Source organism: Bos grunniens, chromosome 12 (genome assembly GCF_055505025.1).
Source record: "Bos grunniens cultivar Pamir isolate PY7600 chromosome 12, Bosgru_T2T1.0, whole genome shotgun sequence".
Classification (NCBI taxonomy): Eukaryota; Metazoa; Chordata; class Mammalia; order Artiodactyla; family Bovidae; genus Bos; species Bos grunniens.
In genome coordinates, this window is record NC_141176.1 from 76,296,734 (window position 1) to 76,316,567 (window position 19,834).

At 41.7% G+C, this 19,834-nt stretch overlaps 1 protein-coding gene across 1 annotated transcript in view; it reads right to left on the reverse strand.

Moving 5' to 3' along the window:
- LOC147361929 (ATP-binding cassette sub-family C member 4-like) overlaps nt 1–17,464 on the reverse strand; it is a 102,535-nt gene extending 85,071 nt beyond the window's left edge. Inside the window, exons 1-8 of the mRNA XM_086328426.1 lie at nt 17,328–17,464; nt 16,030–16,126; nt 13,225–13,281; nt 11,849–12,046; nt 10,349–10,489; nt 9,420–9,457; nt 8,633–8,727; nt 2,352–2,431 (exon numbers count right to left, since the gene is read on the reverse strand). Coding sequence (XP_086184552.1) covers nt 2,352–2,431; nt 8,633–8,727; nt 9,420–9,457; nt 10,349–10,489; nt 11,849–12,046; nt 13,225–13,281; nt 16,030–16,126; nt 17,328–17,464 — 843 coding nt within the window. The remainder of the gene's footprint in view (nt 1–2,351; nt 2,432–8,632; nt 8,728–9,419; nt 9,458–10,348; nt 10,490–11,848; nt 12,047–13,224; nt 13,282–16,029; nt 16,127–17,327) is intronic.
- Nucleotides 17,465–19,834: the final 2,370 nt, after the last annotated feature.

Below are 19,834 nucleotides of genomic sequence, written 5' to 3' on the forward strand. Positions count from 1 at the left end.
ATTGATATTTCTCCTGGCAATCTTGATTCCAGCTTGTGCTTCATCCAGCCCAGCATTTTTCATGATGTACTCTGCATATAAGTTAAATAAGCAGGGTGACAATATACAGCCTGGACGTAGTACCTTTTATATTTGCAACCAGTCTGTTGTTCCATGTCCAGTTCCAACTGTTGATTCCTGACCTGCATACAGATTTCTCAAGAGGCAGGTCAGGTGGTCTGGTATTCCCATCTCTTTCAGAACTTTCCACGGTTTATTGTGATCCACAAAGTCAAAGGCTTTGACATAGTCAATAAAGCAGAAATAGATGTTTTTCTGGAACTCTTTTGCCTTTTCAGTGATCCATCGGATGTTGGCAATTTGATCTCTGGTTCCTCTGCCTTTTCTAAAACCAGCTTGAACATCAGGAGGTTCACAGTTCACGTACTGTTGAAGCCTAGCTTAGAAAATTTTGAGCATTACTTTACTAGCATGTGAGATGAGTGCATTTGTGTGGTAGTTTGTGCATTCTTTGGAATTGCCTTTCTTAGGGATTAAAATAAAAACTGACCTTTTCTAGTCCTGTGGCCACTGCTGGCATATTCAGTGCAGCACTTTCACAGCATCATCTTTTAGGATTTGAAACAGTTCACCTGGAATTCCATCACCTCCACTAGTTTTGTTCGTAGTGGTGCTTTCTAAGGCCCACTTGACTTCACATTCCAGGATGTCTGGCTCTAGGTGAATGATCACACCATCGTAATTATCTGGGTCATGAAGATCTTTTTTGTATAGTTATGTTTATTCTTGCCATCTCTTCTTAATGTCTTCTGCTTCTGTTAGGTCCATAACATTTCTGTCCTTTATTGAGCCCATCTTTGCATGAAATATTCCCTTGAGAGCTCTAATTTTCTTGAAGTGATCTCTAGTCTTTCCCATTCTATTGTTTTCCTGTATTTCTTTGTACTGATCACTGAGAAAGGCTATCTTATGTCTCCTTGCTATTCTTTGGAACTCTGCATTCAAATGGGTATGTCTTTCCTTTTCTCCTTTGCTTTCTGCTTCTCTTCTTTTCACAGCTATTTGTAAGGCCTCCTCTGACAGTCATTTTGCTTTTTTGCATTTCTTTTTCTTGGGGATGGTTTTATCCCTGTCTCCTGTACAATGTCACGAACCTCCATCCATAGTTCATCAGGCACTCTGTCCATCAGATCTAGTCCCTTAAATCTATTTCTCACTTCTACTGTATAATCATAAGGGATTTGATTTAGGTCATACATGAATGGTCTAGTGGTTTTCCCTACTTTCTTCAATTTAAGTCTGAATTTGGCAATAAGACACCTTAGGACAGAGCAATCAGCCTGTGATAAGAAAAACTGTCTACAAAATAAAAGACATTTTCTGAGATGACTTTGATCCCATAATCGAATTACTGGCTTAAAAGCCTTCATATATTCAAAGCTTCTCTCTATTAAACTTGTTGGACTTCTCAGGTGGCTCAGTGGTAAGAATCTGCCTACACTTCAGGAGACACAAGTCTGATCTCTGGGTCAGGAATATTCCCTGGACAAGGAAATGGCAACCCACTCCAGGATTCTTCCCTGAGTAATCCCATGGATGGAGAAGCCTGGTGGGCTGCAGTCCATGGTGTCACAGAAGAGTTGGACACAATTTAGCAACTAAACAACATTGTCCTTGTTAAAGTATTATTTTCACCTTATTTTTAACCAATCTTTTATTTGGCTTTATCCAAATAAAATGGTGCAGCAGATATTTGTCCCCTGTGGGACTACAACACATCATGCTCGTGCTCAATTGTGTCCAACTCTTTGCAGCCCCATGGACTATAGCCTGCCAGGCTCCTCTGTCTGTGGAATTTTCTGGGCAATAATACTGAAGTGGGTTGCCATTCCATTCTCCAGGACATCTTCCCAACCCAGGAATTGAACCCATGTCTCTTGCATCTCCTGCATTTGCAGGTAAATCCTTTACCACTGAGCTACTTGGGAAGCCCAATACAGTGCATAAGTTAGTTAATCTAGGTTATCTTTCCATGAGAGGTGACTGTCTCTCTGTTATGAAATGTGCTCACAGTAAAGGGAATCCACACCAGACACCTGGAAGGCAGAGGGAGAACCATTTACCCAGCATGTCACTGCTTCAGAGGAACATTGACATGATTGTGTAGCCACTCCTGCCCCAGGGGTTACTCATGTCACAGCCACACGTCTCTCAAAAAACACAGCCTCTTACAGAAGATAACAGGATACATCACCAGGGTGAAAGGCCCACCTCCAGTCCCTGTGAAAAATCCTTGAGAAACAGGCACTCTGCTCTTCCCTATGAGAACTCTGGCAGGACTGGTACACTACCTGGATGAAATCTTGAAATATCAGGGGCAGCAAGTCATCCATATACCCAATGTCTTTGAAGAAATGATTTAAAATTCTTCCTGCAAGAATAGGATACAAAAATTACTCATTTCCTCAGATAGGAGCTTTAAGAAAAATAATTCATGAACAAATCAAAACAATATTTTTGAAGTATATGTATTTACTTTTCTGGTAATACAGTGTCCCCAGTGCAGGGGACATGGGTTTGACCCCTGGTGCAGGAAGATTCCACATGCTACAGAGCAACTAAGCCTGTGCACCACAACTACTGAAGTCCATGTGCCTAGAGCCTGAGCTCTGCAACAGAAAAAGCGACCACAGTGTGCAGCAACAAAGACCCATGCAACTAAAAACAAATAAATAATTATTTTTTTAAAAGTCCACCTGCCAGTGCAGAAGACATAAGAGACAGGGGTTCAATTTCTGGGTCAGGAAGATCCCCTGGAGTTGGAAATGGCAACCCCCTCCAGTATTCTTACCTGGGAAATCCCATGGACAGAGGAGCCTGGCAGGCTACAGTCCATGGGACTACAAAAGAGTCAGACATGACTTAGTTGTAACACAACAACAAATTAAATATATTACAAATTCATATGAAATAAGCCAATGTCAATGGTAAAAAGAAAGACAAAATAGTATGATACCTAAAGAGAAACAAAAATACCACCAAATGGCAGTGGGTGGGAAATTGAAATTGAGTCCTGATTTCTACAATAATGGGGGAATCTTGTGGCAGTAACAGGAAGGGTTGGTGGATTTGAGAATATTCCCTCCCTTTAGATCCATCCCATCTAAGACTTACTCCAAGTGCTAAATTGGTAAATAAATAGTTGCAAAATACCTAAGTTAATCCTAATTGTTACACCAATTTTGCTTTAATTATCAAGATTAATTTTGCCAAGTGATAATTTTTAAATAAACATAATTATAACCTCTCTGCAATTTTTTTTCCCTCCAGATGGCTCACAGCAGCTCACATTTTGGGAAATTATGGCTTGTGGCCATTTCCAAGTTTTAAGTTTACTACTTGAGTAATAAGCCGTTATTTTCAGAGGTATACCAGATGTGACAAGCACAGACTTATGAATAAGCTTCTAAGAAGACCAGAGGGATGTAGGCAGGAAAAGTGAAATATTACTAAATGACCAAGAATCACTTATCATTGATTTTACTTCCCTTCTCAGAATCCACAATAATAGTATATCCTTAAGGCTACAGGATAGAATATGAGAATTTCTGGTAAATATCTGGTGTGAACTAAAAATGTCACCTGTTACATCATTAAACAAAGGATGCTGCAGCCATCAGGACTCTGCAGCCACCCCTGCAAGGGTGATGCACCCTGAGGAGACTCAGGATAAGAAAGAACAGGATGCTGGTCCCAGACAGAGGAGGTGCACACCAAAGGAAATGTAGCAGGGAGGAGCCAATTTTGACTCCATGCTGGATCTGTTTCTTTGACCATTGCTATACATTGTTTTTGTCAGGGAACCCTGCCCTCCTGCCTGAATGTTAAACTAAAGTGGCTTTTATCAGCTCACAGGGAGACAATCTGACTCTCACCACCTGTGAATGGCTGCAGAAAAAACGCCCTCTTATTGTGCAAGATAACTGGCCTTTTGACTTCACTTCCTTGCTTCCTCTCCCCTATGTTCTGTAAAAGAACCAGGCATCCAGACTCCACTAAGATGGTTATTTTGAGATATCAGTCTGTCATCTTCTCAGTCTGCCAGGTTTCCAAATAAAGTCATTATTCTTTGCCTTAACATGTCGTCTGTAAGACTTACTGGCATTGTGAGACAAGCAGAGCGAGCTTGAACTTGGTAACAAGTAATACCACTATATGTGGTTTTTCTCTTCATGCCATCACATACCAGAAACAAAGACCACCATAAATCATTTGTTAAAAATTCTACTTTTGAAAATAAACACAGAGAAGAGTTCAATTTAATACACCGCTAAAAGAGTAAATAACTAATGCCCCTAAACCTTTGGTCCTATCTTTGCAGTACTTATTTGGGCTTCTATTTTCTTGAAGGAATGAATTTCTGACAATAGACACGGGAGGGGGAAACAAGACACACACTGTTATGCCTGCTGCTCTAGGATTAGTGATCTTAAAGATTTAAACTTGGTTCCAAATCCTTGAATAATAAATCAGCATCTGGAGAAGCCTACAGGTCATAAAGAGCCTGGTTAACAGTGGTCACAACCACTCAGAAACTGTGATAACAGAAATTCAGCCCCACTTGATGCTCCCAAATTTATGACTGTAGTTTTCACATTAACAGGCAAAGTAGAGTGACCTCACAGCTGTAATAGCAAAGACTCTTCCAATCACTTCCTCACTCCAGCTTCATTATAAGATGAGATTCTGTGGGCCTCTTCAGTTTACCATCCTGTGCTCCTCACAGTGCCTGGACTAAAGAACATGTGTTGAATAAATCTGCACAAGATGCTGCACTAAACACTCTTATTTAATCCTCACAACAGTCTTGTGAAACAGGAAGGGCACCGGTTATTCCCATTTCACAGGAGAGAAGTTCCCAGACACCATGCCATCATCCTCACTGAGGTTCATTAGGCACTGACCCTGTGCTAAGTGCTGTGAATGTATTAACCTGCTTAATGCCCACAACGTCAAGATATTGCTAAGTGTGTGAACAGTATCATCATTTTATAGGTAAGAAAATTGAAACACAGAAAAATTAAATAACTAGCATATAAGTATTAATATAACTATAACTGGCTACCACTATTAATAACTAGCACTAGGATTGAACCCAGGAAGTTGGCTCCAGGGTCCATACTTATAACCATGACAACATTCTGCCTGGAGATTTGCCTGCCCAGTAGTATCCACCTACTCTGGCCTTGATCACACAGCTAGTTGATGGCCAGGCCAAGGCTACTGCTGTCCTCTCTCCAGTCACATCCCTGCCTCAACAGGTCCTTTCAATTATCACCTGCAAAAACAAAGCCACTCTGTGCCTCAGCACAAGTCTAACCAAATGAACAGAGTGGGCATGTAGGCTGGTGAACTAACTCTTCATAGGAACCTAGGTCACGAGACTACTTTCAGAAGCAAGACAGGTCGAAGGCCTCAGGGAGGAGGAAGCAATCACTGTGAAACCTTCAGGGACACTCAACACTGAGGATCCACCTGCTATAAACCACAAGACCTCCTAAATGTAACCAAAAGTCCATTGTAAAACTAGAGGGTTGATTTTATTGAAGAGGATGTTTATATTTCACTGATCTTGTATTTTAATTAATCTTACATTACCATTTAAGTAAAACTCAAAATAAGGGCACATGTCAGAGTTCTGAGGTCCCAGAATGGATGGACAATGAAAGAAAGAAACACACAGCCTATCTTCAGTAGAGATTTTTCTGGAAGAAAGTCCTTCCTAGTTAGCTTAACACTATGTAACACAGCCAATGTTTCAACAACTAGTCAAAAACATTTCAACACATTTACATCATCCGTTAGGTGTTTCATATGCCACATAAAAAATGGACTCCTAAATCATCCTGCAAGGTAAACAGTCATGTATTTTTATAGACATGTATAAATTGGAATAAAAGCTTATATGCTCCTATATTCAGATTTTCTCTGGCAGAAAAAATTATCAGTGAAGCTTTTTGTAGAAAATGAATAAACATACACAGTGATTTTCTTGAAAGCATATCTTCCATTTTCAAATATGAAAATGTAACCAGGCACTTAATGTGTTAACAAGATACATTCACTAAAAAATATGGTGTCTGACTTACCTATTGGATTTCTATTGAAGAACAATACTGGAGATCTTAAAATGGTCTCCAAAATTTTGTTGTGCAAAGTTTGTGAAGAATAAACAAGGATGTAGAATATCAACAGAGACCATGTGATGCCAAAAAGGACAGTAGAAACAATTAACCCTGAAATAAAGAAACATCACTCAGCACAAGATCTCTGTCTGATCCCAAACCATGCTAAAGCATGACAGGCAGTTTAAAAAGATACTGTGTATTTTATTCTATAAATCAAATTTGTATAGAGGGTTACATATATAAAATACAGAATAGAAAACTTATATATATATATATATATATATATATATATATATATATAAAGTATATTCTCTAAGAGTTTAATGCTTTCAAAAACTACATTTCTAAAGAAAAGTGTAAAAATCACTGTTTTCCTCTCATTAAATAGAAATAACACAGGGGAAAAAAAATAAGTGTAAACTACAGTTTCATTCTAGGCTTGCCTAGTTCAATTACAAGTTCTAATAAAACTTATGACAGATAATTATACAAGTAGCTAATTTAAGTAATGCTCAAAATTCACCAAGCCAGGCTTCAGCAATATGTGAACCATGAACTCCAGATGTTCAAGCTGGTTGTAGAAAAGGCAGAGGAAGCAGAGATCAAATTGCCAACATCTGCTGGATCATGGAAAAAGCAAGAGAGTTCCATAAAAACATCTATTTCTGTTTATTGACTATGCCAAAGCCTTTGACTGTGTGGATCACAATAAACTGTGGAAAATTCTGAAAGAGATGGGAATACCAGACCACCTGACCTGCCTCTTGAGCAACCTATATGCAGGTCAGGAAGCAACAGTTAGAACTGGACATGGAACAACAGACTGGTTCCAAATAGGAAAAGGAGTACGTCAAGGCTGTATATTGTCACCCTGCTTATTTAACTTCTATGCAGAGTACATCACGAGAAATGCTGGGCTGGAAGAAGCACAAGCTGGAACCAAGATTGCCAGGAGAAATATCAATAACCTCAGATATGCAGATGACACCACCCTTATGGCAGAAAGTGAAGAGGAACTCAAAAGCCTCTTGATGAAAGTAAAAGAGGAGAGTGAAAAAGTTGGCTTAAAGCTCAATATTCAGAAAACGAAGATCATGGCATCTGGTCCCATCACTTCATGGGAAATAGATGGGGAAACAGTGGAAACAGTGTCAAACTGCATTTTTTGGGGCTCCAAAATCACTGCAGATGGTGACTTCAGCCATGAAATTAAAAGATACTTATTCCTTGGAAGAAAAGTTATGACCAATCTAGACAGCATATTCAAAAGCATAGAGATTACTTTGCCAACAAAGGTCCATCTAATCAAGGCTATGGTTTTTCCTTTGGTCATGTATGGATGTGAGAGTTGGACTGTGAAGAAAGCTGAGCGCTGAAGAATTGATGCTTTTGAACTGTGGTGTTGGAGAAGACTCTTGCGAGTCCCTTGGACTGCAAGGAGCTCCAACCAGTCCATTCTAAAGGAGATCAGCCCTGGGTGTCCTTTGGAAGGAATGATGTTAAAGCTGAAACTCCAGTACTTTGGCCACCTCATGAGAAGAGTTGACTCATTGGAAAAGACTCTGATGCTGGGAGGGATTGGGGGCAGGAGGAGAAGGGGATGACAGAGGATGAGATGGCTGGATGGCATCACTAACTCAATGGACGTGAGTCTGAGTGAACTCCGGGAGTTGGTGATGGACAGGGAGGCCTGGCGTGCTGAGATTCATGGAGTCATAAAGAGTCAGACATGACTGAGCAACTGAACTGAATTTAATGCTATGCTATATATATTCTAAATACTCTTGTGAATAGAGACAGCCATGATAATATTAGTCTGGCAAGCCAAATTTTGAATTAATCACACAGTTGGGGAGGAGATAACACTGTGATCTCAGGGTAAGAAAGAGAAGGAATCCTAATTCCCGACACTGGACTTCCCCTGCTTAGCTTTTCAAGTTATTAGTGAAGCCCAGGAGATGAGCAGTGTGGAAATGGGAGCTTTGCATACCTGGGAGGGAATAATGCTTTTATTTGGGGTCCATGCTGCCAGAGGATTTCATCCAACATCAATAAAAGCCAAGCTTTATTCAGACTGAATCAGCATAACGGGATGGGGATCCATTTCTAATCCCCTTACCCATCCATACAGCAATATAAGATTTAGTTAAAGCACCTACTAGAATACACAGTAGCTACATATTTCCAGTAGCTGATTTTCTCAATATTCAATCCTGGTTTAACTACCACAATCCAGTATGGACCAACTTAAGAGTCTCCATTCAACCTCTTTTCTTCTAGTAGATCTTTAAAATAGCTATTCTAATTAATTCACAGAGTAAACATGATTCATATACTTAATCTATTAAGACATTACTGAATTACTCTAGAAGCCCTCTCGTTCACACAGACTCATTGTAAGCACCTTACACTCTGGTATTATAGAGCAGATGACTCAACTTTACCTGAATAAACTCCTAAGTACCAGTTCAGAAAAAACACTACATCTTCATCTTCTTTTACTAACGCCCTAGAATACAGCTCACTTTGTAGATTCACCCTATGGAAGAGGAAATAAAAAATATTACACTATAGATGTACATAGAATTTATACAAATATCACAAAAAATTACCTCAATTCAAGAAATGTATTTTATGCTGGAAAGTGTTTCCCAGCTCACAAGGCCCTCTGTGTGTCTCCCTTTTAAAAATCTGAATCATGACTTTCAGTTTTCAAAATTATCTGTGAAGACAGACTTAGAAAATGAACTTATGGTTGCCGAGGGGAAGGATAGATAGAATGTTTGGATGCTCATGCACACACTGCTGTTTTAAACAGGTAACCAACAAGGGCTTATTGTATAGCACATGGAACTCTGCCCAGTGTTATGCGGCAGCCTGTATGGGAGGGAAGTTTGGGGGAAAATGGGTACATATATATGTATGGCTGCATCCCTTGACTGTTCATATGAACCTATCATAACATTGTTGATTGGCCATATCCCAATACAATATTAAAAGTTTAGAAAAAGAAAAAGAATTGTCTGTGAAGAAGCTGCTAAAGGGAGGGACATGGGGAGAGACCATGAGGGGATCACATACCACCCACAGGAACTTTCATCTTTCTTCAGGGAAACTACATGAGGGTCAGAAGAGGAGGCTGAACTTGCCCCATCTCTCCCCCTGACTCTGTGGGAAAGGGGGCTTTGTGTAGATTTCACAGCACTTTGGGTCAGACCAGGAATCACTCACCAGAATGCAAGCCACCAGTCCTGCAGGACGTAGGCAACCTGGAGCAGGAAACAGCAGTCACTCACACACTGACATCACTGAGCCTCACACCCCACTCACTAGGATGGGGGATGGAAAGGCTCCAGAACATGGAGACGGTCCTTCTGCCTCAGGTCTGCACCAAACCCCATACCCTAGATGACCACAGGTCAGGGGAGGGCATCTTACATGTTAATATCTTTAAAAGAAATCCCCTTTTCCCTAGAAGACTTTGCTCCCCAAATATAATGTACATCAATGCAAATCCAAGTGGACTGCAAAAGGCAGTAATAACAGTACATATGTTTGGATTTTTTTTCAAAGAAGAAGCTTGACAGGTACAGTGATGGTCAGTTCTGGGTGTCAGCTTGGCTAGGTCAGTCTCCAGTGATTCAACCAAACACCCATCTAGATGTTGCTGTGAAGGTATTTTGTGGATGTGGTTCACATCCATCATCAGAACTTCAGGAGAGGAGACCACCCTCAACACTGTGGTGGCCTCGTCCAGTCAGATGAAGGCTTGAAGAGCAAACCCTGAGGCTTCCTAGAGGAGGAAAAAATTATGTCTCTAGACATCAGGGTCAGCTCCTGTCTAAGGTTTCAGTCTGCAGGCCTGCCTTTCAGATTTCACATTCACCCAGATAGGCCCACAACTGCATGAGCAAAGTCTTTGAGATAAATTTCTTAATATATATATTTAAAAATAATTATATATATTTTTTAATTTTTTATTATTATTATTATGTTTTACTTTACAATATTGTATTGGTTTTTGCCATACATCAACATGCATCCACCACGGGTGTATACGTGTTCCCCATCATATGTAAATAAATAATTATAAAACACTGTATAAATAGTATATAAATATCAAGTTGAGTGCACAAACCAAAATAAATGCCCTTACGTACCTGAGCTGTGATGTTGACTAGTATAAGGAAGATGATGACAGGCCAGTCGGCACCAGCTGTGAAGTAATTCACATATGTCTTAAAACCAACTTTTCCTTCCAAATGGTCCTGCAGAGGTAGTGTAACCTGTATATTCTCAGTCTAGAATGGAAAAATGGCAGTGAGAGATGAAATTTTAAAAAATGAATCCCAAATTTCAAGAGCTCAGCAATGTCCTCCACTGCAAAGCTGTGGGAAACACACATCTCATACACTGGTAGGAGTGCAGGATGGTCCACCTCCTACAGAGAAAGGTGGGGGGATAGCTGGCCAAACCACGTATGTGTCTACACTTGGACTCAGCCATCCTACTTCTAGGAATCCGTTAGAAATAAGGAAATGTCATTCGCATGAGTTCATTCATTCAGCGTTGGGTAGTTTTGCTTAAAATACATCATGACTCTCAACTAACACACAACAAAATCAATTAACATATAAATGCAGAAGTTTGATCTAAGATAACACACAAAATGATATGGAGCTAATGTACCCCTCTAGATGACTTGTGTCATTCAATGATAGAAACATAAAACATTCTTGGGGCTCAAAATACTAGCCAAATACAGTAAACTGAGTTCACAGAGAGAGCTGGAGTAATACGAGTTTGGATAGCACATTGTAAGCATATGATCTGAATCTATTTGGTTCCTAAGTTTCAGAGAGTGATTCCTGAGTTTAGAAAGTGAACGGCTAATTTGAATACTTATCAGACCCATTCCAGGCTCCTGGGTTTGGATATTGAGGGTTTAGCTATCAAGGGAATATCTATGTATGTTTTTAAGGGAGATCTAGTGCATTTCCTCATTTCTGTCTGGAGGACTTAGAATGCATTGTAGCATCACAGGAGCTTGGCTCTGCCCTGATCACTGGGGTTCAAGGTTGATAAGATGTGGTTCTTGGTCATGAAGGGTAAGAAAGGAGGACAGGAACTAACACCAAAGTGTCTACCATGTGCCAGGTCCTTTGCCCACATTACCTCTGACCTATCACAAACCATCTGACACTGAGGCAAAATACTACCATCAGTCACCTGCAGTGCCAGAACATTCCAACATATAGGAAATGTAGCTGATTTAACATGGCAACAGCAGGACTCAGTCTAAAGGGGTCTTCACATTAAGACTCTGGATGCATAAGAGAAGCCAGGGGCCATCAGCATGACTAGGATGTAACTAAGGTAAACTGAAGTGGCTCACAGTCAGTGTGAGCCAAATGCACTCCGAAATTCATGGCAAGGCACCCGCTACTATTCTCCATAAGATTCTCCATCCTACACCCAAAGGGGAACCCCAAGCAGGCTTGCTCCCCTCATGCTCTTCTAACTCTACTAATTCCATGGAACAAGACTTTGGGAACTTAGGATCTACTTTGGGACAAATGAAGATGTCACAAGCAGACTGAAGGTCCATGAGGCCACCAAGAGCACACAGACCCAAGCACACTGCAGGGTGAGAAACTCACATCTTGGTCCTCTGGAGCCACATCTTTCAATGAGGGTCTGGGAGACTGGAAAGACTCAACCAAAGACTTAGAGATCACAGTGGGAGCTCCTGGAACTGGAGATGGTTCAGACTGCTCATTCCCCTTCTCAAAAAGGGAAAAAATATCTACCCCAGATTTCAGGAACTCAAAGTAAGTTCCTCTTTCCACCATTTTTCCCTAAAAAAAAAAAATTGAGAGAAATTAATTTATATTTGATAATATTAAACCAACCTAAATACTAATCAAAAAAGTTATCTGGTCTTAAATTATGATTTTTGAAGAAAAAAAAATGATGCCTGGGTCTAAAATTCTTGTTGAGAAATCTAGTTCAGTCAACTCAGTACTGAACTGAGCATTGTGTTCTCTGCCAAACCCTGTCCCTATGTCAGGTGCTGGGGGATGTGAAAGTAAGGTGTGCTCATGTGTTAAAATGGAGGCCACTGACACGACTACCCTGGGCACTTAGGGAAGCAAGAAGTACAGAGGTTGATGGGAGGATCAGCACAGTCTTTTTAGACAACATGGGAATTGAGAGAAGCCTCATGTGACAATTCCAGGAAAGAAACTTAAACTTAATCTAGAGGTGGGCACAAGCACATCTGCATATGGGTAAGAGTCACTCATTAAATCTTCACTGACCACTGTCACTGTCACACTATCATGTGCCCAGCTGGGATAATAGGAAACAGACCTGGACAGAAAATCCATGAAAGGCCTCTCCATGGTCTCCACAACTGCCTCCACACACTCAGCAAGTTCCCAACTGAAAAGTCAATATTCCACCTGATAAAGTAATTAAACAAGGAGGCTATGGGGCTGGAGTGGCTCTAAAGCCTTGGCAGTCTGTGCCCACAAATCAAAACCTAAGCCAGAATCAATGCACTCAGATCTGAGAAAAAACTTAGGAACGACCAACCACAAGCAGCCAACTAGGCTTCCCTAAATCAGGCAACTGCTTAAGCTACAGCCAATCAAATCACTTTCTTTAAACACAAGTGAAACATCCTTGCACAGTTTCCCTCCCTTCCAAAGTCATATAAAATAATGTGAAGATTTTTTGCTATTTTCTGACCCCATGAAACCAAACTCAGCTGATTCACTCAGTAGCAAATAAAACATCAGAGGACAAAAATGTCAGGATGCAAAACTCATCAATGAGAGGAGCTCTGGTTGAGGCAGCTCAGGTGGAGGGAGCTGGCCCAGAACTCTCACTGGGACCCCTCTCACCCTCTCCCCAAAGGGGTCCCCTGGGAGAAATGCAGGGAAGCATCTGAGTACCATCTGATACTGGAGAACTAGAAAATGATGCAGAATGTATTGTGTCTTGTTCCACTTGGGACGCAAAATTCACATACCTCTTTAATGAAACCACCATTCACCACATCAAATCTGTAATACGCACAATTAAATGACTGGTAGTACAAAGACAGCAATTTCACTCAGCAGTCAAGCGCTGACAATTCCAAGGGACAGGAGGGCAGCCATCCCCTCTCTGCTGTGAGAGAGGGACCTGACAAACAGTGAGGATGGTCCCCAGCTCATCCAGGAGTGCTCAGATCAGATCAGATCAGTTGCTCAGTTGTGTCCGACTCTTTGCGACCCCATGAATCACAGCACGCCAGGCCTCCCTGTCCATCACCAACTCCCAGAGTTCACTCAGACTCACGTCTGTCGAGTCAGTGATGCCATCCAGCCATCTCATCCTCTGTTGTCCCCTTCTCCTCCTGCCCCCAATCCCTCCCAGCATCAGAGTCTTTTCCAATGAGTCAACTCTTCGCATGAGGTGGCCAAAGTACTGGAGTTTCAGCTTTAGCATCATTCCTTCCAAAGAAATCCCAGGGCTGATCTCCTTCAGAATGGACAGGTTGGATCTCCTTGCAGTCCAGGAGTGCTCACCAGTGGACAAATAGTTGTTTTATTAGTAATAAAATTGGGTGGTAGTGTCCTCAAAGGAAGCAATAAGGGGGCCCCAAAACATCTAGGGACAGGCTAAATAGGTTATACTCCTTCCCATTGATCCTATGCTTATAACACTGTCAACACTGGGTTTACACACTAGAATCGACCCCTCTGCACATGAAATCAACTGCTCTCAACCTTGCAAACCTTAGCCCCTTCTAGAGGAGTGGCAAAAGAGTTGACACATGGAACTGCTTCCAGAGAGGCAGGGGTTCTGTATTTTAATAATCTTTCTTGGAGCAGAGATTCATTTCAAAAGTCAGGGATCTGACCAAGGGCCTGTGGAGCACTCAGGGATTAACAACAAAGGTGCTGAGACCTAGAAGTAAAAAAGCCAAGGAGTGAAACATCAAACGACCACTAAGTCTGAACATTTCTCACTAATCTCCACCCCACTCTCAACCATGCTAGGAGCTGTGGGTTGGATGGTGCTCCCTCCTTAAAAGGATATGTTCAGACATGACACCTGTGAATGTGACCTTATTTGGAAGCAGGGTCTCTGCAGATGTAATCAAGTTAAGATAAGGTCACACTGGAGCAGAGTGACCTTACATCCAATATGACTGATGTTCTTATGAGAAGAGACCCAGACTGACACAGGGACAATGGCCATGTGACATCAGAGGCAGAGACCACAGTGCTGCAGCTGGAAGACAAGGAACACCAAGCAAGGCCCGTGAACACCAGAGGCTGGAAGGAAGGATTGTCCCCTGGAGCCTTCAGGGAGAGCACGGCCCTGCCAGCACCTGGATTTGGGATCTGTAGCCTCCAGAACAGGGAGACGATAAACTTCTGCTGTTAAAAGTCACTCAGTTTGCAGTACTAGGTTACAGTAGTTCTAAAAACTGATACTCTAGCCTGAGCCCACAGTTCTGTCTTCTCAGCTTTACTAAGATTACTAACTGCTTCTTCTGTCGCCCCTCCAGTGACCATCGGAGGAATCTCTTAACTCCCACATCAGACCATATCCCTCTTCTGCTCTGGACCGTGCAAAGCTTCCATCCTACTTCTGGTCCTGGCCCCCTGCCTGGAGACCAGCTCCCTTTCGCTTCTCAGCTCACTCTCATCAGACACACTGGTCTTCCTGTTGTTCCTCCAACCTGCCAAGTTGCTCCTTCCTGGGGACCCCCTGCCTCAGACCCCCTCCCCCAGGTGACTGCATGGTCCCCCTACCTTCATGTTACTCAGACCCCATGAAGCATCAGCTCCTCAGGGAGGCAGCCAGGATGTCAGCCCACCCACCTCTCTCTCTGTCACATCCTCCCCATAAGCCTTGTGAAGGTAGGGCCTTGTCCTCCTGCTGCACAGACTCCCACACGTATCGGACACATAGAGATCTGGGCAGGGAGACCAGCAACTGGAGACACCAGCAGAGTGGGCGTCTCTGATCTGGGCCCAAGCTCGCTTCTCGTGTTAATGGTAGATGCTCTTGAAGCAAACTAGGTATAATAATCACCTAGATACAAACAAGTATTAGTATCTCTAATTTCTAAGTAATACACTTTGACTTAAGTCATGGAAGAAGAAAATAAAAAATTCTAAATAAATATTACACTTAACAGATTTCATTAGAAGGGTAATGATTCAGTAACCTAGGGTTTATGTGGCTTAGAGTGTGAAAGAAAGTGAAAGTCGTTCAGTCGTGTCTGACTCTTTGCGACCCCATGGACTATACAGTCCGTGAAATTCTCCAGGCCAAAGTACTAGAGTGGGTAGCCTTTCCCTTCTCCAGGGGACCTTCCCAACCCAGGGATCAAACCCAGGTCTCCTACATTGCAGGAGGATTCCTTACCAACTGAGCCACAAGGGAAGCCCTAGAGTGTAGGCTTACAGCGTAGTAGTGATATTTCCAGGCTTTCCAGGTGGCGCTAGTGGTAAAGAACCTGCCTGCCAGTGAGACAGTGTTCGATGATAAGAGACTAAGTTTCAGTTCCTGGGTCGGGAAAATCCCCTGGAGGAGGGCATGGCAACCCCTTCCAGTATTCGCGCCAGGGAAATCCCATGAACAGAAGAGCCAGGTGGGCTACAGGTCTTTGGATTCATCCTTCAAGGCATGAACAGCAGCTGTGAAAAGAAGAGGGCATAAAACTCAGGGAGAAGAGGGTGTTTACCATGAATGCGAGGAAAGTGAGTTGCGGGGATGTCTGTCCTTGGACACACCTGAGTGCTAGCAATTCCACAGACTTCTATAAACTACTTACATCTCTCATTATCAGAATCTGACTTGTATCTTTTAGGTACGGCAGCTGATGAGTCACTAAGATTGTGATCTTCTCCTTCAAGGCCTGACGAATACACCTACAAATGTAAAAGGAACAGTATGCAAAGGCACGTTAATGGGGGTGCTTCAAACTGGAAACTTATATTTTGAAAAGAATAAGACAAAGACCACACAGCAGTCAAAGATCTGCAGTTTAAATACCTAATCGATAATAAATATTAAGTAAACATAAATCAATTAATCCGACTAGGATCTTAAATTTATCAGCAGGAAATTTGAACCTAACTCTGCTTAAAAAATTCTAAAAAGCAGTCCACTGAAGGAGGCACAAACAGCTACGGTTTTTTAATAAAACTCAGCTTAACAATTATATACATGTTTCATAAAGAAAAACAAATGAGTAATACTGAGATTCCGAATTCTACTGAACTAAAACACTATTCTATTGCTATGTAGGAATGGGAGGAGAGGGATCTATGTCATATAAAAATGTGTACATTCTTAGCTTTCTAGGTGATTATAATTAATGATGTAAATATTAACAACAACAACAAAAAAAAAAAACTAATAGATTCTAGGTAATCTTTGTTACAGTGCATTTGCTAGACACTTGTTCCCAAATATTGTTAGATAAAAAATGAATGCCAGCATGGCCTCCATTAGTCTCTGCAATATTCCAGAGGAATATTCCATCCAGGAAGCAAGTCTTCTTCCATTAGGACTGAATACTTTCCAAACATGAACATAAAAGAACAGAATCCAAATGTCCTGAATCACAGTGGAAATCACCCAAGGTCTCAGAGCACGTGCCAGTTCTCTATAGTCAAGATCCCCCTCACTACTCAACCTTAAATTTTTTTCACAGGGAAAACAACAACAACAACAACAACAACAACAACTTCCTCCTACATTTTAAATGCAGACCCCTAGGAACTCAGCCCAGTTTAACCCCAAAGTGTCCACAACAACCCCTTTAGGGAAGCAAGTGCCCAGGTCCAGGCCCATGTGATCACAGGCAGGTCTGAGTGCCCCAGCCCCTCACAGAGAAAATCTCAGGAACCTGGGCCAGAGATCAGCCTGTGAATGAGTCAGATGGAGAGTCTGGAGGCAGCAGACTGCAGCTCAGTCCCTCTCAGGAGCCTGATGACATCAGACAAGAGACTAAACCTCAGTTTCTTCATCTCAGAACGTCAATGACAACATCATCCACACGTTCTGAGAAATCAAACCACCAACACACTCAGTAAACGTCAGCCCCCTTCTCTGCTCTTCCCTAACCAAAAGTGGCCCCGTGCTTTGGACTCAGTACAGAAGAGTCCTAAGGGGACACTCTGGACACTGGGTCTATGATCAGAATCAGGACCCAAGGACTCAGACACACAAACCATTGCTTCATTAAGTCCAAAAGGATTCATTTTTACTCTTTAACATGTGTTAGTTCAGCATTCATACTAAGTTTCTTGACTAACACTTTTTTCAGATATTGTACTAAAGCATTTATATAGAATTTTTCTCCTTAATTCATAATTACCTGCCAGCAGTCTCAGATGATTTATTAATTGTTAGAAGATTGGACTTGTTAATCAAATCCAATGGGCTGCTTTGTCCAAGATGGAGCAACACAAAAGTTTTAAAATGTTTTCTAAACAGTCCATCCAGATGAGGTAACATAATTATAATGAAATGATCAATTGATGGCTTTATATTTTTTCCTAAAAAAATGCTTTTATCTAAATCATTAAGAAGATACACTATTTTCCAAGTTTTTAGATTAAAAATTTCCAAGTCATGACATAGAAATTATTGAGTAAGCAACCAGTTGTTTAGCTGTTATTCCGATATAAAGACTGTGTTAATCCTATAACCCCACATATAATCATATATAAGGGCTGGCCCCTGATAGCTCAGTTGATAAAAAATCTGCCTGCAATGAGGGAGACCTTGGTTTGATCCCTGTGTTGGGAAGATCCCTTGAAGAAGGGAAAGGCTACCCACGCCAGCATTCTGGCCTGAAGAATTCCTATAGTCCATGGGGTCACAAAGTGTTGGACACGACTGAGCAACTTTCACTTTTCACTTTAAGAGAGGACACATCCCGTGGTGGAGGGGACACAAATGAAACAGACAGAGGCCCCATCCCCATTCATTCAATCAACAGAGGTTTGTTAAGGAGCCAGGCACTGTCTCAGGTGCTGAGGATACGCTGAAGTCAAGATAGAAGACAACACTCTGCACCATGCACAGGGGACGCACTGAAAATGCACTATTGGGCCGTAATGTGTGCTCTAAAGAAAAAGCAAGGGGGGCTGCTGTCTTAGATGGGGAGACATTAAGATAGTGGCATTAAGTACATTCACATAGTTGTGTAGCCATCACCACCATCCATCTCCACGAGTCTTTCATCACCTCAACACTAGCACATTTTACATACGGGCAGGTCCCACCAAAGACTAGCGACCCCTGCTTAATGGACGTGGAATCCCAGCTCCTCATATCCAGAGCTCAGAGCTCCTCACACATCTCCCTCTCACACACTGGACTCTGCTGAAGTTTCTTCACTTTGATATTCTGGACCTGCTATAAATAAGTCCCCTCAAATTCACTTGACACTTTAACCATCAGTACTGTAGAATTCAGTGACAGAGACTTTTAAAAGGTAACAATTACCCTTAATTATACTGGACCTAATTTAATCTGACTGGTGTGCTTAGATGAAGAGGAGACTAAGACATAAGGACATGGACACAAGCATGTAAATCAGTGAAGTTAGAACACATCCCTCTCACCATGCACAAAAATAAACTCAAAATGGATTAAAGACTTAATCACAAGATGTGACACTATAAAACTCCAGAAGAGATTAGAGGTAAACTTTCTCTGACAAAATTATACCAATGTTTTCTTAGGTCAGTCTCCTAAGGCAATAGAAATAAAAGTAAAAATATACAAATGGGGGCCTCCCTGGTGGCACACTGGTAAAGAACCCGTGTGCCAATGCAGGGGGCATGGTTTCGATCCCTGGTCCAGGAGGGTCCCACATGCCACGGAGCAACTAAGTCCATGCACCACAACTACTGGGCCTGTGCCTGGGGCCCAGGAGCCTCAGCTACTGAGCCCACACATCCTAGAGCCAGTGTTCTGCTCAAGAGGAGCCACTGAAATGAGAAGCCCACACACTGCAACTAGACAGAAACCCCTGCTCATCACAACAGAGAGAAACCACCACCAACAAAGAGCCAGCACAGCCATAAACAAATAATTATTTTTAATTAAAAAAAGTAAACAAATGGGATGTAATCAAACTTACAAGCTTTTCACAGCAAAGGAAACCATAAACACAATGAAGAGACAACTTACAAAATGGGAGAAAATACTACAAATGATGTGACCAACAGGAGCTTAATTTCTAAAATATACAAACAGTTCATACAACTTAACAGCAACAACAACAACAAAATCCAATCAAAAAATGGGCAAAGGAACTAAATGGACATTTCGCCAAAGGACACATACAGATGGCGAATAGGCACATGAAAAGAAGCTCACCATTTTGAATTATTAGAAGAATGCAAATCAAAACTGCAATGAGATATCACCTCCTGCCAGTCAGAAAGGTCATTATTAAAATAACAGTGGCTGAGGGAGAGTGGGATAAAAGGAACCCTCCTACACTGCTGGTGGGAACATCAGTTGTCGCAGGCATTATGGAAAACACTATGGAGGTTCCTCAGAAAACTAAAAACAGAATTACCTTATAATCCAGTAATCCCACTCCTGGGCATATA